General features: G+C 43.1%; 1 protein-coding gene across 8 annotated transcripts in view; it reads right to left on the bottom strand.

Moving 5' to 3' along the window:
* HDX (highly divergent homeobox) overlaps window positions 1-25,788 on the bottom strand; it is a 49,230-nt gene extending 23,442 nt beyond the window's left edge. The window contains exons 1-5 of one of the 8 annotated variants that reach the window (XM_055727445.1): window positions 23,611-25,788; window positions 19,989-20,134; window positions 15,106-15,252; window positions 9,440-10,564; window positions 4,023-4,076 (exon numbers count right to left, since the gene is read on the bottom strand). In XM_055727445.1, coding sequence (XP_055583420.1) covers window positions 4,023-4,076; window positions 9,440-10,564; window positions 15,106-15,252 — 1,326 coding nt within the window. In that variant the 5' untranslated portion in view covers window positions 19,989-20,134; window positions 23,611-25,788. Of the gene's footprint in view, window positions 1-4,022; window positions 4,077-9,439; window positions 10,565-15,105; window positions 15,253-19,988; window positions 20,135-22,407; window positions 23,117-23,610 lie in introns of those variants that run through there. The other 7 variants (XM_055727446.1, XM_055727443.1, XM_055727439.1 and 4 more) reach the window with 7 other exon arrangements.
* Window positions 25,789-26,658: the final 870 nt, after the last annotated feature.

Here is a 26,658-nt window from a genome sequence, read left to right as displayed (position 1 = left end):
CTTATTTCCAGCCTGCAGGATCACAGCATATAATAAGCCTAGGTGATTTGTGGAACTTGGGTGCAGCATGCCATATAATAAAAAGACATATGTTGCCTGAAACAATAAGACTTGCCTTCCCTTTGCATCAACTGAAGCATCGCTGTTGGGAGTAGTGAAGAGGTGCTGTTCACCACAAGGTCATGACATGCTAGGCATGTTATTATCATCTAATGTAAACATCAAAGTGAAATAACTTGAGATATGTGGTGAAGTATTTCACAGGAGGAGGAAAAACACGAACTGGTTATCCAAGCAACACAGAAGGTATGAACAAAGAGCATGTTCACAACTCAGTCCTGTGGAGATCTTCAGGTTGGCTTCTGTCTCCTGCCGAAGACTCTGACATGCTCCAACCAACTTGACTAAAATGCAGTTTTCTTCCCTCTGCCCTTCTAGGAGAGGAGAGGAATGTGAACAGGCACAGATAACTTTGTAAGTTAATACTGGTAAAGTTTAAAACAAAAGGTACATGAGGTGCGCTTGAACTGCAGGTGGCTCTAATACCTACGGGTGCTCACTGTACTCGAAACGCCGCTGCTCTCAAGATACTTCTTGGCCAGCCAGTGTAGGCTCACTGTGGCAGCCAGCAGTTTTCCCGAGCCTTTCAGACTGCAGTCCAGGGAGATACTTTCTTTACTAGTTACACTGGTGCACCTCTCCTGCGTCGCCTCCTCCAGCTGTCTCCCCCGTGCTCGCAGATGTGCCAGTACACCCAGTGGCAGGTCTCACACCAACCTGGGGTCAGACCAGCTCCTTTGGCTATTCAGAGTGCATCTATTGCACGCTTGCTGTGGCAGGCAGGGCTCTGAGGGGAACACCTGAACGCCACCATCTCCAGAATTTTATTCATATAGGCAATGTTGAAAGAGCAATTTAAAAATCAAAGCCCAGCATAGGAACTCTCTGCTCATTTCAGGTTATCTCCCCCCACGAAACGCATGCCAGACTCAGAGGCCTGAGGTCCCAAGCTGAAGCTCTGGGCAGATCCAGCTAACCTACCTACAGGAGAGGTTCCCCCAAAGCGAAGTACGCTATTCAAGAAGGTACCAAAAGTATCACTACTATGCGGTGCTGCTCCAGGTAGGGGGAAAATACAAGACCTGCTCCCTTGTGAGTCTCTCCACCAAGGGCAGCGCTCCATTGAAACCTCACGTGACTTAGCCCAGGTGTTAACATGAAAGCCAACTTCAGTTTCATTTTAAAATCCCATCCAAAATTAACGTGCCACACAACATGTGACTTAGTATGCCTGCTTCTGAAGGGTGATGGGCAGAAACAGAATTCTAAGACCTTAACTGGCTTTTTTAATGACTTTGTTTTTCCAGCTTGACATTAAGACCAATAGAACTGTTTCTAATTAGAAATTTTAAAAAGTAAGAAAACAAGAAAAAGAAGCAAAACCAAACCCCCACACTCGCCCAGAAAAAAAACTTCCACAGCTAGGCCAGGTACAGCTCACCTAGAGTCAACACCTATGTGACAAATGTTTTTCATAGCATACCAAGTTATGTCGACCATAAACACCAACCACTCTGCTAAGAAATCATATGACACATAACTTAAGCACAGTTAGTACACTCAAGACTTAAATGCAAGGACAAAAGTGAAGATGTTTTCTGCCTTTTAATTCTCTTTAACAAGTATCTTCACTGCTGTTTTTTGAACCCTTCCTATCCTTCTGCCGCCCTGTGAAAAACCAAAACTCGGTGCATTCGTACAGGCCAACGCATTCCACATGCACCATGACAGAACACAGACCTCTGTACTTTCCAAAGACTTTCTCATGAATAACGGACAGGGTGACATTTCTAGACTAATTCATTAACAGTCAGGATTACGTCATCTTACAGCATAGCTGAGCAGACGAGAAAGAGTTTCTGCAGAACTGCACAGTTTTTATTTCTCTCTTGATGCAGTTGAAGGACAGGCCAAGGAAAACAAAATATCAAGGCAAAAGATTAAAAATTCAGAGCATCTAAAAGGCGATCTCCATTTTAAACAAAATACAGATTAGCCTTTTTACTGTTTGAATGGCAGTAATTGCCATAATCGCAGTTCTACAACTCTATCCATTCTATTTCTGTTCCCTCACACTCTTTCTTCAAAAGAATTTCATATTTGAAACTGAAGTTTCCTAGGAAGTAGGAGCTTTTTCTCCCTTTTTGTTGTCTTACACCTGTGTGTATACAGCAGTTTTAGAGTGCCAACTCCTAAACTTGTCTCCTTAAGAAGGCTAATTATGCATTCAACTGGAGAAAGTGGATCCACAAATCTGGAAACAGAAGTTGTCAAACCGGACTACATTAACCAAAGGGTTTAATGCATTTTATTGATTAAAAAAGACACAGGAGTAAAGGCCTAAGGACAAAGAATTCCTAATAACCACCCTTAATAACCAGGCACTTCCACATCCTTGACAGCTTTAAAAACTTATGGGACAAACTTCTTTTACAGCTTGTGTCAGGTATCTAGCATAACCACCATGCCTCAACAACCTATCCAGTGCTAAATAATTGGGGACAGCATCACGCCCCACTCCCTTCACTGCTCCCAGTGACAGGCTCCTGCTGGCTGCTCTGAGCTGGCTCTGGCACTCATCTGACCCCCAGAGATCCAACTCACTGAATCAAACTCAGCAGAAGAATACGTATGTGACAGGTCAGACGCTTGACCTGGATTACCTTGCCGTCAGACCCTAGCCCTGGTGCTACAGGCGGGGTGGCAGTGCACCAGGAAACCTCCTCCTTTCGACGGTGGGTGATGTGAAATCTGCTCAGCCGAGCAGCGGAGCTGTACTCTAAGACACTCACCAGCTGCTTGGTGTTTTAAAAGGTCATTAAGTGACAGAGGGAAGGTGCCTTCCAGAAAAGGGCTACATTTTAAAAACCCCACTCAAAAGAACTAGGACTCGGGGCGGGGAGGATGGATCGAGTAACAACAGATTTGTGTAAGAGTAGTGGTTCCTCTGGGAGATGTTCTTATAAAGTGCTCTGTCCAGAAACAGAACTGAGTGAGGCTACAGAAGTCTGCAGAAAATAGAAGTGTGCTACTCTTGAGACCTAGCAAAAGTCTGAGAGAAAACACAATTAATGTGATGGTCCTCAGATTCCAACTTATACAGGAAACACTACCAAACACACACCTTTTGAAGACTAAACAGAAGAACCAAAAATAAAAAAGAAAGAAAGTACTGGGCACAGCAGGGGGGAGAAGGCAAGGAAAGGCTCTTTATTACCTAGACACCGTTGCCAAAGCAGCACATGTGACACCGACAGCTCAGTGGTTTGGGAGCGTGGTGGGATAAGTGTGGTTATCGTGATAGCCATCTCCCAGTTACTGCTTCTGCTACAGCGGGACTAATAGGTAACAGCCTCTTGAAAGCTTGGATGCACCATCCAACCTGCAGGCTTCGGGTGTGTTTTCGTGGTAAGCAAGCAGAACCAACATGCTTTTCAGAGAGAAGCTAGCAGGCTACTCTTGAATCGAAATGCTGAACAGTAATCAAACAAAGGAGCTGGACAGAGGTATTTTCCTGACAAAAGCAATTTCAGACCTTTTGTTAGGGCTTGGAGGAATTTGTGAACTGAGGACACCAACCTGGCTGACTCTGCCTAATGTGAAATGATGTATGTGGATAAAATTAGACTTGATAAAGTTACTACATGGACTAATTCTGTGCATGTGCAGAGCAGCTGAAAAGGGAGTTACTCTCTTAAGCATTCAGTTGCCTCAATCAACAACCATTTCACTTTTAATATAAAAAACATATTCTGAGCTCTAAACTCTCAGTCCTTATCAATTCAGATGTTATATTTCAACTAATAGCACAGTTCATATACCTGGGCATCACATTGCTTGACACAGAAAAAAAAACCCCACAGAAGGTAAACAGAACTGACATTAAAAAAAAAGAAAGCATTTTTTTAAACTTTTCATTCCTTCACTTGATGTATTAGATACTTAAATGGAAATATACTTACTGCTCTTTTTCTGGAACAACCTGTAATCCAAGGCACAGTAAGGTTTCCTGAAATCTGCAGAGGGGAAAGAAGAAACAGAACAGAAAATAACTGCAGCTTAGGTTGCTGTGATACCTAATACTGAGCAGCTTTCACAAGACTTCAATATTCTTCATTCAGTTCTGGTAAGGCTGTCTTTGAAACAGGTTAAGATTTAAAAGCAAAACAAAGTCACACTTAGCCTTCCTGTTGTAGGGCTGAAAGCAAAACACTGTTTCTTTGGGTGAGGGTAAGATAACGTGATGGCAACTTGAGTGTTTCTGTACTCTTGCTATCTCAAAACTTGTATTTTAGAACATGAGTTTTCACTTTCAATCTTTCACAGAACTGGTAAGATTAAGCAGACTGGATTTAGACAAGGACCAATGTCTTACAGAACTGCTGTCACATTATTTTTCAATTACATCAGTTAAACTTCCAGAAAGAAATACTATCATGTTCATAACTGAGCTATTCAATGTCAGATGTTAAGGATTTGCAGAAAAACTAGGGACATCAGGTTGGAAAAGGAAGGGGAAGGGATACGAAGGCAAAGGTTAGCTGCCATGATTCCCACTGCTTCTCCATTATTCCCAGAGGTCAGACTTTATAAATAATAATCTTGGACTGCTTTCCTTGGTCATCTGAAATGTGTCATAGCTGGAAATATTTTAGGCTTATTTAGGATTCCATGTTCATCTGCTGCTGCAGACAAGCAATGCTTGAGAGACTAAACATAGCTCTTGAGAGATTAATCAATCTCAAGTCATCACACACACTATATATGTGAGGAAGAAAAATCTACGCACTTCTGCTGACTGTATCAAACTATGTTAATAGTTTTTGTATTTGTGAGTGCTCTACTAATGAAACTTGCTGCATGAGCATAACCAAATATAGAATACCTGGTAGGGTTTTTGTCTAGTGTACAAGCACATAAGATACTTTTATTCTTCAAGCTTTTAGCTGGAAGTGGTTGGAGGTCACCTGGAGTCAGACACTTTGCCATTACAACACAAGGCGGGTTGAGGTGGGCTAGAAATAAACACCCTCACCCCCTAAGGCCAAGTCTACATCAGCTTTTGTGTCCAAAACATTAATTTCTTAGTTGCACACACACATTTTAGAAATTCTGTAGAAACAGGTTACAGTTATTACAACTCTATATCCCACACAACAGCTTCACACCACAGAATCCACTGTAAATGCATCCCGAGTACCCACCCAAATGACTTTTCCTCACTAATTGAAAGTGGGGCTACAGAAAAAAAGCACTTTTTTGTGTGAATAAAGTAATCAGTCTGGCAGAACATCCACGGTTACTTGGAAGACAAATGCACACAAGTTCTGACAGGTATGATGCCAAACAATCAAGTTTCTCTCAATATAACTACTTGATAGACCACATGCACAGCAGTATCCTAAACTGGCTCTACAAAAAAGGTGCAAGCGTTGGGTTTTTTCAAGGGGGGGTTATTTGCTGAGGAGATGGAGTTATCCTGATTCACAGGTCTAACTCCAGTCCTTGTCCAACTGGGACAGCTACTGTTGAGTTACAAAAATGACAACCTGAAATGCTCTGTCTCAGAAAACTTACTGTGTCTGAGCAACAGCAACTCTGGCAGATGCAAGAGAACATTGAAAGGTACTGCAACACTCGGGTGTTGCCACTGCTGTACCTTAATTCAAGTGGTTACACTGTACGAGTTCCCTACATAACCTTCTTGCAATTCACCGGTAGATTTACTGTCCGAAATTCAGTGCACCGAACAAACCAAGAGCCCCAGCCCTGTCCTGGTTGCTGGTGTCCTGGCGTTACTCGAGGCCGTACGCAGTGCTCTGGCAGCCTGCTCACAGCTCCTGCCCTCCCCAGAGCACTGCAGGTTCTCCCCTCTCAGGCAGCTGGAAGTATTTAATCCCAGAAATAAAGTGCAGCAACTCCTGTGACAAATGTAACTGTTTCTATTACAAGGACGAGTGTCAGGAAACACTTTGTTCAAGTCTCTTCAGAGAAGATCGTGTCGCTTGCCCTTGCCCTTGCCAAAAGCTGTGCTACCCAAAGTCAGCAAGAAAGTCCTCTTGTCTTCAAAAGTCTAGGGAAGTAAAAAAATCACTTCGACACATTAAAAAAAAAAAAGTCCCATTTCCTTAAATGAAGCACACTTGCACCTCATTCATAATAAAGAAGCATTCTTAAAGCGATTTAAAAAATAAATAAATATTATATCTATACCCTGTTATAACGTACACGCTGCAAGGCTTAGGATTTTCCCTTGAAGAAGACAAGGCTAAATTAGATAACTGTGCTTCACTGTGTGTAACAGTAATTAAAAATACACGTACTTTCAACAGTATTTTTGTCCCTTAGTGTTGGGGGGAGGAAACCAAGGCTAAATCATGATTCAGCCTTGAGATGCACCACAAACAGCCTCTCTAGTTCAATATGCTTAAAACCAAACTAAGAGAAGCGAGTAGGTTGAACAATTTGTTTATGGAAACTGCTCAGGCATTAAAATTGATCACTTTATTAAATTTAGTCTTAAGTTACGCCAACATGAATTTGATTAATTGAACCAGTAAGGAAGCTATAACTAATTGCCAATTAGATACCCCACCAATGTACGACAGTAATTACTTCATCAAAACACAAATCACCAGAGCCCTGACTTTGAAGAAGCATCTGCTTGGATGTTTTACTACTCCAATAATCACGTACCTCAGGTTTAATCTATTTTTACATTTAGGAAGATTTCCCTAAGTTTAAGGATTTTCATTCCCATGGTGATGGGTAAATTAGCTAAGCACAGGCAGTAAAATTAACAGAACCTAACTACATACCAAAGAAGTGCCATTCTGTGTAGAGTCTGAAAGAATCCAGAGAGCACTTGTTACAAAACCTATGTCTCTGGTAGTTTAATATATAAATATTATTAAGCTGTAAGGGGAGCGTCTACATGAAACAGCAGTCGTATTGGATTTAATTTAAAGGGCAGGACTTGCAGGAGGGGGTTGAACTAGTGCAGAACTGATGATTTCGACAAAACAGGTTATCAGTCTAGCAGGGTACACCGTCTGTTATACATGACCTTGAGGGCAGTAGGTGACATTTTCTTGTCAATGTCATAATTGAGCGCTGGAAGTGTCACTGTCATGCACTAACACCTCTTAAGATACAGAACTTACTTTTTCATTGTTCTGGAATGTGCTCAAAAGTTTCAGCAAGGAATGCAGTGATCTGGAGAAATCAGCACTGACGTTTCTTCAAGGCGCTACGGCATCTGGCCAGGCTGTAGGATACTATTCCTCTGCAGCTTCCACAGAGCCATGGCAAGACATGCCCTGACCCCACAGCGTTTGCCCTCCCTTATAAATTCTCTAATGCTGAAGAGTGTCATCTCAGAGGCTCACAGCATGCACGCTTACAGCAGTAAGTGAATTAAAAGCAACCTGCCCAGTTTTTCCAAGGTTTAAAACTCTGGAAGAGTAAGGGATACCACAGGAAACAGGAGCTCCCTCAATCCAAGGTGCAATCCCAAATCCAAAGAACAGGCTTCTCTGAGAGACAGTATGGAAGCCAAAGGGGGGACTGATGAGTTCTTCGCTTACCAAAAAAAAAAAAAAAAAAAAAAAAGGCTCTGTTATTACAACAGGGGTGGGAAAAAAGAAAAACACACACAAACCAAAGTGAAGTCACAGCAGTCTCCTTGCTCTGAGCCATATCACAGCACATGGACTGATAAAATGTCACCTACCATGAACCATTCTAGCTGTTTAAAAAGACTCTGTTCCTACCCCGAAAAAGTCTCTAATCAAAGTAATTTCAAATTTCACTAAAAAATTCAACAAAGTAGTAAGAAATAAATCTCTCTGATGCTTTTTCAAGAGCAAAATAAAAGTACCACGAGCACACAGCTGAAGGTATCAGTAATATATTTCACTACGTGAAACTTACGAAAAATTTCCTTAACTCACAGCTTTACCAGCCCTTCATCAAACAGATGTGCACGTTTACATTTCTTTTCCTATGAAACTGGGATGTCAAAAGTAAACATTTAATGCATTTTACAACTCAAATAAGAACAGTAACAGCAAATACTGACAGACTACCTGAGATATGGGAGAAAGGGAAAGAACTGCTCGTCTGAAGTGCTTGGCTTAGAAAAGGCCACAAATAAGAACTGCAATGTCCCATCTACTACATAGAATCTACTCCAGAGTATATATGCTCATCAAAACTCAGGTTTACCAAGAAAAGCAGTATTTCTGGTGAAAAGTGGCACGCACTTACACTCAAAAGCTTTCTTTCAAATACTCATATGAGATAGGAACAAGTCAGAAGAAAAAAAAAATTAAAAAAAGCAAAGCACTTCGCAAAGCACTGTTCCCTGTACTAGTGAGTAACGCACAAGAAAAGATGGTACGTTGTTAACATGGTTCACTTTCAGGATAGATTAAAAAGGTAGTAACAGAGAAATGCACAAAGGTAACACACACAGTATGACACCCTGTCAGTCTTAAGGCTTTTATCTCTGTGTCTCTAGACTATGTCATGCCATTCGTGGGGGAAAAAAAATGCTTGAATTCGGATGTTAACTGCACAATTCTCTCTCCTCTAGGTATAACAAAAAATTTAAAAAAAAGTGTGCTAGTGTTGTAGCTTCTTCTGAACATCTTTTAGTTCTTCAATTATCTGCACTTAATTTTCCCCTCTCAGTATCACTGAAGGAACTCTATTACGGGATGAGGAAATAATTGGATTGAATGTAAACCCAGTATTTGAATTAAGATACCGTGGGAGAGGAAGAATATTTGCTCACTTAAGTGTCCCCCATCACCCTAACTACCTCGCAGGAGATCCTAATCCCTAACAGAAAACAGGTCCAAGAGATTGGCAACTGCACAGGGGGTACAGGCCGTGCTGATGGAAAAGCTAATCCAAGCTGACATTAATAAGGGCAGGCAACTGTACAGCACACAAATGACAGCACGATCCCATGTTCTGCTCTGTGCCACCTGCAAAGCATGTCTGCAGGGGAACAACCAAGGGTGTCGCTGTGACATGCGCTGGCAAGCCAAGTCAGGACAACACAGGCTTAAGCACGCACCAGCAGTTGTAGGTATGATCCTCTTCAACCAGAGTTTACTTATTGAATCTATGAAGCCCACACTGACCTTCAATATACAGCTACCCTCCGCCCCGCAGGTAAGGGTGCTACCACACTGCAGTGCTGCCTGCACTTCTGTTTAAGCAGAAATTATCTCTACTGCAACACGTAAACCGAGCACAGCCTGCAGAGAGGTGAACCTGTCGCTTACTAGCTACCAAGGGCCAAAGAAAAGAGTACTTCTCTACAACCTTGTCTTCACGGTTAGAAGACAGAGACAAAGTGACGGATTACCTGGTAATTATTTTGGTTTTGTGACAGCCTCAGTTGACTTGAAGATGTAAAATGAGGAGAAAAGGTACTTCTTGATGGATTAGCACTGTTATATAATGTACTGGATGTTGTATGTAATGAGGTCCGCGCAGGCACGTGGTAGTCTCTGTTATGATACAGAATATTGTCAGGCACGTCCCTGGCGTTCACCACCTGTGAACTACAGCTCACATTTCTTCCTGGCCCAGACAAGGCTGCACTTTGGTTCTCTACTCGAACAGAACTGCTGCTTTCACAGTATCTTGAATAGCTTTGTATTTGTGCTCCCATGGATGCTAGTTCTTCTTCTCTAGCATATTCGTCATCCACGTCACCGGTTTCCATCGCGATGGACAGACAGCTGCCTTCCACCGAGCAATGCTTCTGCACCGCGCTTCCTCCCACAATTCTTTGAGGTTGATCTGTAACCGCCAAAGAAAACACTTCGCGGATTTCCAGGTTTTGCGTGCTACAAGAAGGGTCCCTGGAATTAGCCCTTTGTCCAGGGGGCACGTGCGATGTGAGAGCTGCATGTTCTGGTTTCTGTAACCTTTGACATCCCACCGGTTCAGCTTTGCAGGGTCTGTGGCATATCATCGGCTTCTGAGGTAACACCAACTCTGCGGTCTGGACTGACGAACCACCATAGCTTTTTTTGGTGTGACTATATATGGAGTTTGCAGAATTCAGTACACTTGTTTGCCTAGACAAAATAATAGTCTTTTCCCCTACTAATAGGGAAGCATTTTTACAATGTGGTACTTGTCGTCCTATAGGGATATGCTGCTGCTGAAACTCTGTATCACTTTTTCCTGGTAGTCGTGGAATAGAGGTTTTATGTATTTCTGCCATCGAAGCATTTGTCTGTTTGGTGGATCCTTGCCTACTGGATGAACTCGCAGGACTGTATATACCAGTAACTATTACATCGTTATTAGAAGAGGTCCAAGAAGACTGCTGACTTTGGGATCGAGCAATATTTACCACATTTCTAACTGCTGCTTCTGGAGGTACTGAGGGAGTAGTAGGGACAGTCCCTGGGGGAGTGCCTCCAGATTCTACAGTACTCTTGCTGCTCATCTTCCTTCGTTTATTGCCAACCCACGTCTGCAAACAAACAACAACGACAACAAACACAAAACAAAGCGTTAAATAAGCAGAAAAATTAGGCAGTTCCATTTTTGAGCAATCTGATGAAACGTTAAGTGTTCGAGTTGAGACCTAAGTTTACAAGTACATAAATCACTTACTGATTGAACAATACAGGGTGGAAATCCATGCCTCTCATGCTTGGGATTCGTACACTAACACACAGGAGAACCTCAGTCTTAACTCCAAAGCCCCGGTTTCTCAAAAACCCTGAGGCTGTATTGTGCCTGCTGTCCTAAAATTACCCTAAGATTTATTCTATTGACACTGCTGTGACTAATGCCCCTGAATTTGAGTTTTTAATATTTAGCAACTTGGGATACACCTATGTAGCTAAACTTTTTTATCCAAAACTGAGAGATACAACCTTCAAACTACCTTGAACAGAAACTGCCAATTCTTGAATTCAGATCAGAGGAAGAAAACGAACTTTTTCTGAAGACAACTACAAAACAATTTTGTGAAGTATTTAGGCCTATAGACTAATTCCTCCTCTGCCAGCTGCACAGACCAAGATCTGATGTCAAAACTTGCTTTTGGAAGACACAGACAAGATAAAGACTCCCGAGATTAGATACCAACAAAAGTTCGCTATTATGGACATTTCCAAAAGTGACAATGACAGTATATGGTTTTGTGTAAAAGACAGTAAAGGAAAAAATACTTGAAAAATGCAGGTACTGTGGCAGTTGGGCACAGGTGAAAATGTACGGCTGTTTCAAACACACAGGAAAGTCTGTCCTGCAAGTTACATATTAAAATATAGCTAAGAGAACCGAAGGGGAAACATTAACTTCAGCGTTTGAAAACAAAAGAGTTAATCTGGTGGAAGCATCAGCTCTAACACTGGAAGCCTAAGCACCACCTAACTATTCCTGGCAATTTCAGGACCAGAGAGACAAGACTTGCTCAGCTCTTTTGTATGAATTGTACTGAATGTGAGGGCATACGCGAGCAGGTATCAAGTGCTAAAGAACAAAACCCAAGCTTTTGCATCTGCTTATGCTGGTTATGAAAAGGATCAGATATGCATACAGAGGTACAGTGAAACAGTCTTCTGCACCGTTCTGGATATCATCTGCTGTACACCTAAAACCAAACCAAAGCAAAATCTCAACATTCAGCAGCCCAAACCAGTTGATTTAATCAATAAACTCCCTCACCCCATAACAAGCAAACTGCTCTGAGTACCTATCTTGGGTTTCCATCTCATCACATGAAAGGAGGAAATCTTTCTTCACATACCGATACCTGCTAAGGAAGTAAACAGATTTTTCTACAGGAAAACATACATAACTGACATACAGAAGTATGTTGAAGTCTCCATTCCACTCATTTTTGTTGGCAAATTTTATAAAATGCCTAATTTGAGGCATGATTTGTTGCATGCAGTAAAATCTCAGTTACTACTGATAAAATTTCTCTTCTCAAAGGCAAGTTTAAAACCACAAATTACAGCCACAGATCTCAAGTTACTTTCAGTTATTGCTTAAAACATATTTAGAAGATCAATTTTTTTTTTTTTTTGTAGTTTCTCCTCATTCAGTAAACCTTCAAGATAGAATTTATAGTTAAATAGACACTGCAAATTTTGGGCCAGGAAAAACAATTTCATCCCCAGCTTTTCCAGCTGTGTAGAAATAGAATCTGAAGTTTTTTCCTCACAGTTTTGCTGAAAAGTAATGCATTCAAAGAAATGCAAATAACGTACTAGCACTACTATTCACTTGGGATTAAAGTACAGTTTCATGAGATAGCACAAGTCAGATCTGCCGCTGCTGAGAGTCCCATTCTCCTGACCACGTCACAGCTTCTTACTTCTTACTCCCACTATTTATCCAAAAGCACCCACCTGAAGTGAGTGCAACTTCCCCAGAAGGCACAAAACTGAATTGGGGGGAAAAAAAAAAAAAAAAAGAAAAGAAAAGAAAAGAAAAGGTGTTGGTAAGATTAGCAAATTTAAGTGGGTTACTCTTAAACTGAATAAATATGAGAGATGATCCGCACAAGAAAGACAGGAGAGAAAGAACTGCACAGCTGGGAGATGGGAAAGAGTACAAAATCTCCCACTTTTAGCACTGAGAAGAATTATGTAAAACTATACCCTGAGCCCGAAAGGGAAGCTCCACATTCTTGTGAGCTTGATGGTCACGTTATTAATTTAGGATGTGGCAGAGAACTCGCTGAGTACAAAATATCCTAAGAAAAGCGACACACATCTTTGTTTCAACCAAGTTCCCCAACTAGTAAGTTTTGCGAGCAGAGTCTCTAACACTGAAAGCATTACTGAACTTCCTAAATATTATTTAGGAGGAAGAGAAGCTTCTAGAAGAGATTATACAGCAAAAGTCCAGCTGTTAAGAAAACTACCTGGACTTAAAGAGACTCTGATTTTACATTCCCAGTTTGAGTCCGGCAGAGCTGGAACTTCAGACTGTCCCACAAACCAGAAACACACCACAGAGGGCCTGTCAGTGGTACCTGGCCACTAGAAGGTCCATCCTAAATCTGCAAATAAAGTGTCCTCAGGAAAACTTTCAAGACATGTAAAAGAATAACGAAGCAGTAACTCTGTAACTCTTCCGATACCTGCTGTTGTACTACGGGGAGAACCCCACACCACCTCCCCGACTGTTGCTCCCAGCACTCACTGGTACTTCAAAAATCAGACTTGGAGAACTTTGGCACTTCATCAAGTCACGTTACTCACATTTCACGTAAAGACAAAAAGCAACTAGCAGAAGTATGCCAATATTCATGAACGAAAGCAGGCCATTCAAACCTGACGTAGCTAGAAGAGGTCTCTTAAATCTGAAGAGGGCCAGGGTTTTTCTCCAGGAGTACCACACTTCCTAATCTTGAAAGGCAGAACATATTTTTATGTATTGCAGTAATAACATCTGTAGAGTTGTACATCAAATCATAAATAGGACTTTTCTTTTTTCCAACCCAGCTCAAGATTGGAAAGACTGGATGTAGTTCTATGGGACAAGGCTATAGAAATCCTGATTCATGGAAAAAACGTATTCATAGAGTTGGAATTTCAATTACAACAGTTACATTTACAGAATTCATGTTCCTATTACAGTCGTCTTTGCAAGTGCCAGCTGCAACCTCAGTATCATTTTGGTGGACATTGTACAAAGTACTAATCTCTGTCCAAGAGTTTTATAGGGAAAAAAAAAAAAAAAAGAAAAGAAAAAAGGTGAGGGAAGACTGGGAGGGGTGGGTTGTAAAGAAGAGAAAGGTAAGATCATGCGAAAATATGACAAATGCAGGACAAATGCTGGGTCTGTTTCCATTGCACTTCACAAGTAGGAAGAAAGTTTAACTACTGCAAATATGAGCTTCGTAAGGGGAAAAAAACTAAGGGGAGAAGGCCATGATACGTTATTGCAGTAAGGGGAACAGAGAGGGAAAGGGAAATAAGAAGATGGAGAGTGAATGAGGACTGGAAGTAGAGGAGAGACTGGCTGCCTCCTCTAGGTCCTTCAATCAGAACAAAAATAGAAAAGCAGGCCTCAACTGCATCATCAGCATCCAGATTCCTGTTACAACTATTTGTCTATTCAGGGAGTCTGAATTTCTGGCTTGACTTTCAGAACTTCCCACTGCCTGGAGCTGAGAAAGCAAGTCTCAGTATTTACAGCGTATTTTGAGGGAGGGGAATCCAGGTATGAATTAGGGAGGAGGGGTTGTCACTGTTAATATACCACTGGTACATCATTTAAAAATGCACCAGGCTCTTCTTACTTCTTCCTCTTTGGCGTCCAGTGTTCCAGCAACTCCTAGTAGCTCCACTACCGTTATTTTTTCAGCTAATGCTTCATGATTTCTATTTCTGCTCTGAGACAACAGCCATTTTGTTGTCTAGTGTTTCACAAAGGGATTATTATTTCCCTTCCCATGGAATTCACAGACTTTGGAAGAGCTCCTGTTGGCACTAGTGACATTCTTCTTTTGTAAGAAAAGAATGTACTTACTGTAAATAAACTGTGAGGGACCACAATATTTATGATTGTGACATGGAATACAAGTGTGACAGAGCGTGTCAAAAGAAAAACTTCCACAGTTATTCCTCCAAATACATTAGGTTATAGAAATTTGTTTAACTTAAAAATAGTTTCCTAGTAACATGACCTTTCTTTGATACAATACATGGCACAAGGTTTCTATAGGGCAAACTAATATGCAATTTAATAAATAAGTGAAATGAAAACCAAACCAAAACACCATTAACAAAAGACAAACAAACAGAACAAAGATCACTCCTTGTGCAATCGAGTCCCTGCTAAATACAGCAATCACGTGAAGACATTTCAGTGAAAACAGACTATAAACAGGGTCACTGGATAAAAATGAACATGTCACACACGCATACTGAAGTCCAATTTAAGACAAGTATGAAGTTAGAGACTCCAGTCCTCTACAGATATTTTATGTAAAGACACGAACGTGTATAACTTTAACATACAAATTTGGAAGGCCTCAGTACTTACCCTGACTACACTGAAGTCCAGTTTAGTTTCTTGTGCACACTGTAATATGAGCTGAAAGCAATTTTTACTTTGATTTGTCATTCCATTTTCATAATAACGCTGTAATATCCTTTGTTGTTCTACAGTAAATACAGAACGCAGATTCATCTAAAAATAAAAGAAGATACTCTGAAAGTTGGAATAAAAACTGTAATATTTGCAGAATGCACAGGCTCTCATTTATGCTTGCTGTGATAACACTGAGAGTTGTCATGTTTTCTTTCCAGATTCCTTTACCAAGACTTTTACTTACTTTCCAAAAAAATCTATTACAGTCAGCAATACTGATTCCTCTGTGAAAAGCTAAGTTGAACAGGTGAACTACATGTGTGGAACAACACTAACAGCCTTTCATAAATAAATAAATATTACATTGTGTTGCTAAGTCCAAGAGCCTCTAGTTTCAAAGAAAAAGTTTCTCCCTTGTAAAAATAAATAAACAAAGGCATTAGGCAAAACAGAGTAACACCAGCAGCTCCAACAATATTGGCAGGTCTGTTTCCACTTCCCTACCGAAAAAAAGAGAGAAAATCTGAGATAAAATAAAGGTGACTGTTTGGCAGGAGTAAAGTTTCCACTGTCTCCAGCTTCAGCAAACCCTACACTCCGTTATGGCTGGTCATGCTACTCCTGCTGTGTCAGCACCAGCGCTCCCAGCTGCAAAGTCACAAGGATTGAGGACCAGAACTGAAGACCAACTCGGGGTGGGGGGAAAAGACCCAAAGAGAAGGACTTTAGGTGGTTCTGGTCCAGCCCACTGCAATGCTGATGGTCTAATATCAACACCGAGGAGGGACCACCCAAATCACAGCCTGCCTTTAGAAAGGCTCAAGCCACTGTGAAACTGTACCCCGAGGCTATAAACCCAGCATTTTCAGAACACTTAAGGGTTGTTTTACAGGGGCATAAGCCAATGCTTGCTACAAGGCTTCAGGACACGTTCCTGCCCCTTGGCTCTGTCCGCAGCCAGGCGCACTCAACCAGCATGAAGACCCCCATGCTCCTCCCAGGCTTACAGCAAGTCTTTGGGTCTTGTTTTCAGCCTCAGCAGTGGCTCCCCTGCCACAAAAGAGCTTCCCTGTGCCGGGACAGGGCAGACACTGTGGTCTAGGCCACTGGGCATACTGGGGAGCAGTGCTCCCCCAGCCAGCCTGCCCTCTGGCCCACGCGCGCTGAGCATCCCCCCTGGGCAGACCCTAACTGCATCCCTGCCCCGGCCGTGCCCCAGCCAGGCTCAGCACTGGGTACACTGGGCCACGGCAGGCTCAGGGTGGCCAGGGACAAGGCAGCCCCATCAGCAGCAGTTTAGTGAACACATTAAAGCAGACACAGCTCTGTTATGCACACAAATTTGTGCCCTAGTTTGGAAAAGGCAAACCGCTGAATATTACCAAGTGCAGAACAGACTCCCTAAACGCAAAACAGAGTTTTATGCTCTTATTATACAGTCTATACAGGCAAAGAATATAATCCTCTGGTTATATGTAAGAAAAGAAGAGCCCCATCACCAGAGGGCTTCAGAACAGGGCCATTTGGAGGGTGTTTTGCCCCAAACAGGAGGCCACCAGCTGAGACACCACAAGCACTGGCCAGGAACAACCTGCATCTGACTTAGCACTCAGAAAGCAAAACAGTCAAGTTATTTTTAATACTTTCAGTACATATATCAAAATAATGCAGAACAAACTGGACAATAAGAAACGGTATGTCATCTTGTAGGAAATTAAAGGGGATGAGAGAACCCTTTGTAACTACCAAACTTTTAGTTACAAGTTTTGGAAATTTGGGGTGGAAAGGAGGAGAGTAGCAATATACTTAACCTTTGCCTAAGAACTGCTTCCAATTTAGAGCAAATAAAATTATTAAGGGCTCAAAAGCATGAGTAAACACCCAACTCTTTCACATTATTAATCAAGATGACTATACCCTGTAATGGTAATGGATAGAGTTTGACAGGCCTCGATAAAGAAAGAGATTAATATCTAGAATTTGGAGTAAAATGCTTGTAGGCCAGAGCTTTGACTTCAGTTTACTTTCCTCTATACATCAACAAACAATAGGAAAATCACTACCTACCTATTTCTAAAAATTACCATTTCCTTTTCAATAATACTTAAAACAGAAGATGATTTTTCAATCACATTTTTACCTCTGTTCCCAACTGTTATTTACCCTCCTGATGTAACGCATTATTAAATGCAGCACTACCAGCCACATTACAAGTCAGGCTTTGCCAGAGTTACGCCTACCCCAGAACGTGTGTTCAGTCACAGTCAGAGCTGGGCAAAGGAGGCTCTTGCTCTGAATACTCTGCTGTTTTAAAGAAATTTATAATAAGCAACAAACGAGACAATTATTAGCCCATTAACCAATCAAAAGAGTTCATAAAAATCTACTTCATAAAAAGTTAAGAACTGTCTTCAGATCTCCCACGTAGATTTGCAAAATGCAGCCACCAACTGATCTGTTACTTTTACAGAATACAGAAGAGTTGATTTTGTGGTTCTTTTTCCTCCTGTGCAATTGGCAGGACCCAGCTTACACTTCTGTGTCTACTATTCTTTCAGTACCAGTGGTCCCGTTTTATTTAGTTGAGATCAGTTACCACAAATGACCTCATCAGAAACAGTTATGAGCCTCCTATCCTTCCAGATCCAGATGGTCCGTCATCCAATAGCTCCAGCATTTATATCCACAGGCTCATCAAAAAGAAGCATGCTCTGCAAATAGTTCATTAACTGTGATGAAGACTCCTCCAACTGCAAGACGAATTTTTAGAATCAAACCTGATGACCTGCAAGACGTGTGTCAGGTCCTTGACACATTTTTTAATTATGTGGATTTCTGTATCCACAGTCACTTCTGTGTTAAAATACTTTCATTGTCGTATTTGACATCTGTAGTTTAGATAAGGCCAGGGTGGAGTGTTTTGATGAAATCTCTTGATCTTCAGATGAAGCTGTATATGCATTGCATGACAGACTTCACCTAGCTAAGCTCGAGAGAGGTCATGGTCTGGTTTAATAAAAAACTCATTTTTGTAATTTATTTTAATCACTTGTAAACTACACCTGCCAACCAAAATACTGCTAAGATTCCTTAGTAACTTCTGCCTTGAATCCAGTCAAGTACAGCCCAGAGGATCTGTGCAGGGGGCCATCAGAAACTGATTTAAATAAACAGGTTGCAGGACCCTACAAACATAGGGTTATGGGAGCTGAGACATAACTTGAGTTTACATCCCAACATCTAAACGTTCAGGTAATGAGGTGAGACTTTATTAATACTTTTGTTTTAAATATACTGAATGCTAAGTCAATAGACAGTTCTGTACCATTTCCCACTGCCCCACCTATCCACACAAATATTTATAAAAACTACAGAAGTGGCATTAAAATATTCTTGAAATATCATCAGCTATCCTGCTGTGTAAATCATTCTTATTTATTCTGCTCTGCCAATTACTTTTTGGTTGGGTTTGTTGGTTTTTGTTTGGGTTTTTTTGTTCGTTTCTTTTTTAAATCCCTGCCTTTACCAGAGGCAACAGCAATTTACGGGTAAATTGCAGAATAAACCAGAGTGCACACGCAGTGTTCAGCAGGGCCACGCAGGCAGCTACACCTGCCCAACAGAAAACCTGGTTCAAATTCTACTAAAATACTAAACTCAATGAAAACTAAGCAAACCACTGGATCCACAAGTCCACTACAACAAACCATTCTATTACATCCCAATAATACTTTGAACTATGCTACAGTTGCTTGGCTATTAACAAGCAGATGTTAAGTTCCAGACAGCAATAGTAAGTGATAGGTAACCTCAACATATAGCACTAATGCCTAGAATAAAACCCTGATAAACCCAGGGTGGGTTTTGCTATTTGGGTTGCAGATGTAGCAGAACCTCCAGAGATATGTGCGCTGGTCACAGCTGGGCAGCAAATACGACTTCACATGAAAATCTTAGATTACACAGAACAAGAGAAAGGAAATAAGAATCACAGTTTATTTGCTTTTTTAACTGCCTACAGAATAATTTCTAACTAGGTATAGAAGATCACAAGATTACTATTAGTGTAAGAAATTGCAGTAAGAACCTCCAAGCACACAATCTCAGTATCGTAGGCCAAAACAATAACTAGCATACTGATTTCACACTAGTGTGTAGGACGTTTGGCAATATTCCTTCTCTTGCAGGTTAAAAGCTCACAGACAGGATGCCATCCGTAAAGTCCAGACGGAGATCAGTTTGCTATCCGCAGTTCTCAAGTGCTTATTTAGAATACGTAAAACAGTAGCCTGTGTTGAATAAACCAGTAACTGAATGTTTGGAAGCTCCATTAGAAAGCCACAAAGTCCAAAGCCATCACGTCAATCCATGAAGCGCTGCCTCTGTGTATCTGATCTTCACAGGCAACAAGTTTTGCTCACTTTCTGTACCTGTCAGACCTAGCAATTTATCTACATTAAGTGCACTGAGCATTCAAGCACCTACAAGAACATAATGTTGCTGTGTCTGAGACAAATTAACACAGGGTATATTCATCAGAGGATGACACCAATTCTTTTTCTTTAGACATACTACCTGTCTAGCATCAGTTTTCATAGTTACGCAGAACGAGATATTAATTCTTATATTTTCTTTAATATGGGAAACAACTTACAAAGTCCTGACATGACTAAGCATTAAGGTAGCCATGTCAGTATCAAGGGAATCAGCAGGTCATACACATTCATAATGGACTCTGTATCATTCAAACCAATCTCAGTAACTTCAAAGCAAATAAACTCCTTTTCCCAGTCTGTGTACTTATGAAGCACTCCAGTTTCTTCAGGATTTCTCACCTTTGTCTTGAACCTCAGACTCCAAGTTAGAAATCCACATGGATTTTTATGATAACTTCATTTTGATCTTGACTTGCCAAGCTTAGAAAACATGCATTTGAGCTTTTGGGAAGCCAGGTGTCCAGCTGGTTAGCAACACATTGGCACTGAAAAGAGAGTTTGTTACAGAAAAGAACTCTGTGAAATGCAATAAAATTCAGGCAAAGCATTATGCAAATTATGCAATATTCCATGAATGTCAGTTATACTTTCACTTCAATAAAAGACGGAGGTGGCAAAATAGTATTTTTAAGGATTCAACATATGCCTTATCTGTTAATAAAATAAGGCAGCCTTGGCCAAGTATGTTGGTACCTATGTGACAGCACAGAAATAATCCATGACAAATGAAAAAGCAAGTTTCCTCTAAGAACTTCCTTCACCCCTGCTACGTGTCCTAGGCCAACTAGCATCATTCAGCTTTCCACTTTGATGGTCTCCTACTCCTCAACGTTCTGTAAACCCATCAATATAAAGATGTTCTTCATTCCCTTTCTAAACTGAACACTAATTAAAAAAAATAATAATCACAGCAGCAGAAGCATCCCTTTGCTGTATGCGGTGGTTCAGGAGACGTAAATGTAGTCCAAGTGCTAAGTCAGGCACTGTGGAGACATGAGATCCAGGGGCTGGTGAGTGATAAGAACGAGGACAGGAACTCCACGGCCTTCAGTTTCTCCAAGACTGCTGAGTACAGGCCTCATGAAGGACAATGCTCCTAACAGACTGCGACCTGTCATACTGGCTCCTCTTCAGATGACATTAAGGTTATTCTTACAGCTGAACACCTTTAGACTTCTTTAGCTGCTTGAACAACTTTTTTCACCATATACACCTTCCCTCCCCTTCCGTGGCAAGAATGAGCCCAAGCGGTGAGGTGAGAACACAAAAGAACTAATGCCGAGTTTGTTTCTGAAGTAGTAGTGCATTTGCTTCATGAAAAACATACTTAATGTAACAATTATCCCATACAGTTTGCTGCAAACGCCTAGCCCTTCCACCCTTGTTAATTTATTCAGCATCCAAAATTAAGAATCTCACCAGGGAGACCTGATGAAGCCCTGAGATGTATTTTTAGAAACTAATGAAAACAACTTGGTGTCCAGGAGTACCACAAAAGAAATAACAACAATAAGAAAATGGGAATAATCCTCTATCAATGATCCCCTGGTTATGGGAAAAAAAAATTAAAATTCAAGAGCTACTTAGCTGTTCTGCAATGACTGCTTGAAAGATCTGGAGGCAAAAAAAAACCCCACAAAAAAAACCCACAACAAAAAAAAGGCAAAAAAAAAAGCAGCAGTGTAAGGAAAAAAGATTTTATGTGGTCTAAAGTCTGCCTACAATGTATAGCATTACAGTCTTAGTGTCAAAATCTCTAAATATTAAGATTACTGAGCCAAGTAAACTTACTTACAAGGCAAATCTTCGTAGAATACTACATTAATACTATTTAATTTGGAAAATTAAAAAACTTAATGATACTCCTCTCATTTCAACCAGTAACAGAAACTAATCTTGGATGTGAAATTATAATAAATAAAAAAGATAATTCGCTCAGAATACAAGCCACCACAAAGTAACCAAATGTAAAAATCTTTATGGTATAAAACATGTACAAGTGTCAGGGATTAACACATAGCGATAAAAGGAAACAAGCAGTTTCTGAGAGGGTTTGGGGGATTTTTTAACCTCAGCGCCAAAGCAGAATTTGTTTGGAAAAAAAGTCACCTTATAAAAACCTCTAAGCCTATTACTGTTTTAGTCTGTCCATCCATAAGAGGTACAACAAGAAAATCAGCATGCTCCTCAGCGGACTTTTTTTCTTTCCCTTCGCAGGTCTCCAGTGGTACAAAATAACAAGGCTCAGTGCCAATATAAATTTGAGACAGAACTGCAACTATAATAAGAAAGCTATTATATACACAAATAAAATAAGACTGCAGTAGCAGGAGCTTTAGAAACCTGCACTGTACCAGCAATCACTTAATTCACTTTCCATGCCTGCAAAAAACCATTTTTTTTTTTGCACATCCCAAATGGAAAGAAAACAACCAACTGACCAACCAACTTACACATCCTGTGTGGAGATACTGGACATGCATCTAGCAACTATGTTTAATAACTGAATGTGTAGGTTACCACCTCTTTCCTACACAGGCCAAACTAGCTGCAGCTACAGAGTGTAAGTGTGGTAGATTATGTGCACAGTCAGGTAAGTGCAATATACAGCCTGCCTTGTAAAACTACTTTTAAAAATCCATGACTTGCAGCACAACTGCTTCCCTCTCCACCAAGTACAGCGTTTGTAATATTATATTACAGCTCTACCAATAAAATTCAGCCCTTTATTAGAGTCAAATTAGACAGCCCTCGGTACCTTAATAACATAATAACCGACGACCACAACTCTGCAGGTTTATGCACCACATCCATTTTATTCATGCAAGTTAGACTTCTGACTTCAACTGGATTAGCCACATGCTTTATATTAAGCACGTACACAAGCGTTTGTTAAGACCCGTATCAGATAAAAGGAAAAGAATACTAAACCGTAGTTTTACTCTAAAGAAGGGAGGTACTTCACGCCTCCAGTTCAGAGGACGGAGAATCACTTTTGGCTGCGGTACACAGGGCCTTACGCACACTACCGGCGGCCCCAGGCTAACCGAATGCAGGGGCACAGGGCTGGGGATCGCTCCTTACTCCCAGGTGGGGCTAAGCCCAGGTGCAACAGCCGCTCCCAGCGTGTCCCAGTGTCCACCCCTCCGCAAGGCGCGCCCCGCGCTTCTTGCTCCTCCTCAGCGCCCCCGAGTACCCGAGGGCTAACGCCGGGCACCGAGGGGCCACTACGACCGCCACCGTGTCTGGCACCAAAAGCGGCCCAAGCGGCCGCCTGAGAGGGGGCGTCCTCACGGGACGCAAGGTCTGCGCTGCGGTGACAGACCCCTATCGCTGCCAGCCCCGCTCGCGCCGGGCGCCCCGGTGAGGGCCCCGCAGGCCGCCCCGCACGGAGCGGCGGTAAGCGACAACCTGCCACCGCGGCCCTCCCAGCCACCCCCCCAGCCTCCGCCTGCCCCAGCCCGGCCTCCGGGCGCTGCCCCCGCCCTGACGCGAGGGGCCACCAGGGGCCACAGGGCCCCGGGGCGCCGGGCACAGCGAACGGAGGAGGAGCCGCCGGGCGCCCGGGGCGCTCCGCGCACGCGCCAGCCCCGCAGCTCGCCGCGCAGGCGCAGTGCGGCGCAGGCGGCTCCCGGCGCGCGGCCCCGCGGGAGTGGGGTGACGGACACACGCGCGTGCGCAGTCGCGCGGCGGCGGCGGCGGGTGCCCCGCGCCTCTGCGGGCCGGCGGGGGAGGCGCAGTGCGCATGCGCGCCCGAGCTGCCTCTGCGAGCGCGAGCCCGCGCGGCCGCCCTCCCCCACCGCCAGGCCGCCGGCCCAGGGGCATCATCATCATCATCATCATCATCTTCCTCCTCCTCCTCCCCGCCCGCCCGCCGCGCCCCTCCCGGGCGGGCACCCGGCTGCCCCCCCGGGACTCGCTCGCGCCCGCCCCCCGCCCCCGCGCGGCGCGCCGGGCTTACCGTGCTGCGCGGGGCTGGTGCGGGGGGCCCGGGGCTCCGGATTCAGCCGGTTTCGGCTGGGTCGGTCCCGGCGTCACACAATGAAATCAGCGCCTCCGATCATTAATTCTCATCATGATCGTGACGTCAGCGCAGACAGCGGCCAATGGGAGCGTAAGATCAGCGCCGGCCGGGACAGTGCTCGCCCCCGCCCCTCGCCCGGGGGGGCGCGCGGTGCAGCTCCGCCGGGCCGGGGGCCGCCGCGGGGAGCGGCCACCACCGGGGCCCCGGGCCGCCTCACCGGGCCCCGGGCCGCCTCCCGGGGCTCCGGGCCGCTCCCCCGGGCCCCGGGCCGCCCCAGCGCCGGGGGCAGCGCCGCACAGGCGGCGGGCCGGGGCCGGCAGTGCCGCGCCGCCCCGCAGCCCCTCAGCGCACAGCCGCCTGGCCCCCGGCGCCACCCGGCCCGGGCAGCGCTGCCCCGCCGCGGGCCCTCCTGCGGGGCTCGGCCGCCCGGAGGCCCTGGCCCCGGCCCTGGGTGCCTGGGCCCCGGCTGGGTCCCCGCTGCGGGCAGGTGGCGGTGGGCGCCGTGGAAGGGCCTACGTGTTAGGGCGGCACCGGCGTTTTCAGAGAGAAAGAAATAGCGGATAGCCAGCTAAATAAAGCTCGCCGTGTTTTACAGCCTTGTTGTGCCGCTCTGGGCGGACAGGTACTTGTGCCTGGTAAAATCTGAAAAGCTCGACCAAGGAACAGGATTGCAATTTCACGAACACGATGGCAGTCAAGGAATAAAACTTTTAATTGCTTAGGGTGAAGACCTTTGGTCTGGGAAGAAAGGGAGTGGCCGTATCTTCAGGTTGGCAGCTCAGGGCCGCAGCCCTCATGGAGGCCGGGCATCCCAGCTGGGTGATGGTGGGAGCTGGCAGTGGTACAGGCACCACGACAGAAACCAGGCACGCTCATAACCCTGTGTCACTGCGGGGGCTGCGGTAAGGCCGGGCGCTTTGATGCCAGCCCTCCGCCGGGCTCGGGTTCCCATCTAAAAGGCAGCCAGGTGGTCAATGACCAAGTGGGAAGTCTGATACCAGTCATCCATACTGATGGATTATGTGGTGGAAAACGTGTAAAGTCGTTATTTATTGCGCAGCTGTACAGACTTACAAAGTCTGAATCAGATTTGAGGCCTTGTTTTAATTATAAAGCCTCTAGGTATGCCATGTTCCTATGCAGAATAGTTTACTCTGCAAGTCACAGTGTTAAAATATTAAAACAGGCAATTATTTTGTGCAATTACTATCATTAGAGCTCTTGGTAAACATTTTTGCGGGACTGAAATAAAAGAATTGCTACCAGTTATTTGGAGGCAGGGAGGAGAAAAGCGGTCAATGTGTTTATTTTAAAATTACAGCAAGTTATTGACATTGTTTAAAAATTTTAACGCTTCACATAATACTTCTGACATATTTAACACTGTTTCTGGCCTCCTAATTTTGTCTGTGGTTTTCGGTGCAGCAGCAAGATGTGCTGAATGTTTGGTCATCCACAAATAAAACATGTCCTTCTATAGCATCCTTTCATAGTTGAATAGTAGTTCATGGTCTGTCCACGTTGTAATTACATTTCCTTCACCACTCCTGAAAGTCAATCAATTAATAAAGCTTAATCTGAGCTAAAGATCTGAGATTACTTGAATTGTTTCAGTAAAGTGAAGCCTTTACGTCAGCTTTCCTGCTTTATAAAGCAGAAGACGGATCAAGCCAGCTTTCCTGTGGTAATGTACATCTCTCCTGGTGTAGCTGATGTGGAGAGCTTCTCCAAGAATTTAGGATAATATAGCAGATATATTGCTCGAGCCACCGCAGAAAACCAGCATGAGGAAGCAGCTGAGGATAGGGGGAGGGGGTTATCCCTTTGGGTAGCAGCCCCCAGTTGTGTTGGATTAGATGCAGTAGTAAACACCCTGAATTTAATAATAGGATCTTATGGATATCCATATGTTTTAAACCCTAAATCTTGTATTATGCTGCTTCTTCCCCTAGATACATTCCCTTCCTCTGTGTGCCATCAACACGCACCTTGTAAAAATTAAATAGAGCAACCATAAAAACCCTACACCACTTTAATAGAAAATATTGTTTTGGAATTTGCTATGGAATGCTTCTAGAGAAATTTGGTACATTTTCTTCTCACATTATCTGGGGCTTGGGAAACAAAAATTGTAAGACTGTCTCCCTAAAATCCTTTGGAAAAGTTACAGTGGTGTTGATAAAATACAGCTTATTAAACTCTTCTAAAATGCTGAATAACAGAAAGTAATATTTGAAGGGCTCTTATCTGAGTAACAATGGGCTCACTGGTGCTTTTTCTAGAGTTGATATCAAAAAGTCATAGAATCATTTTTAAATGACCAGCTGTGTATTTAAGTCATCAAAGAAACAAGTATGCAGACTTGCGACTAAACAGAAAGATTTATAGATCACAATAAGAGAAATTTGCCTTGGTATAAAAGGTAAGACTAAGAGCTTAAGCAGAAAAATCTATATCCAGCAAGAAGAATATGACAATTAAAAAAGAGGTAAAGGATGTGTGAAAAAATGTATTTGTGGTGCAGGGTACAAGAGGTGCACTCAACAATATGTTCTTTACAATGTAGAAGTGTAAACTGATCATGTCGGTTAAAAAAGCTGCTGCTGTTTGCTGCAGCGGAGTGACAAGCTCCAGAAAGAACTCCATACTATTTACTTCCTTCCCCGGTATTGCCTCAAAGCGAGACAAACCTTGAGGGAAAAACTGTGGCAGGATGAAATAAAACAAATGTTCTCCTACTGCAACCAGATCCACATGCGTTCTCATTCATTAATAGCAGATTTAAATTAAGGGGGGCTGGCAAATTGGTCCAGTGGTTTAAACAGTAGCCCAGTACATAAAAGGACTTCTTACATGAGGGAATTAGCATCAAAGCGAGACTCTCTGATGTAGCTACTTTGTATTAGCTCATTAAACTAATTAGCTCAGCTTACTATTAGTTACTTAGCTCGGTGTGGGTTACTGCTTCTACGTGGCAGAAAAAGA

This window comes from Falco cherrug, chromosome 15 (genome assembly GCF_023634085.1).
Source record: "Falco cherrug isolate bFalChe1 chromosome 15, bFalChe1.pri, whole genome shotgun sequence".
In the NCBI taxonomy this organism is placed as follows: Eukaryota; Metazoa; Chordata; class Aves; order Falconiformes; family Falconidae; genus Falco; species Falco cherrug.
The sequence above is the reverse complement of the archived record's forward strand: the minus strand, read 5'-3'. Positions and strand labels throughout refer to the sequence as shown.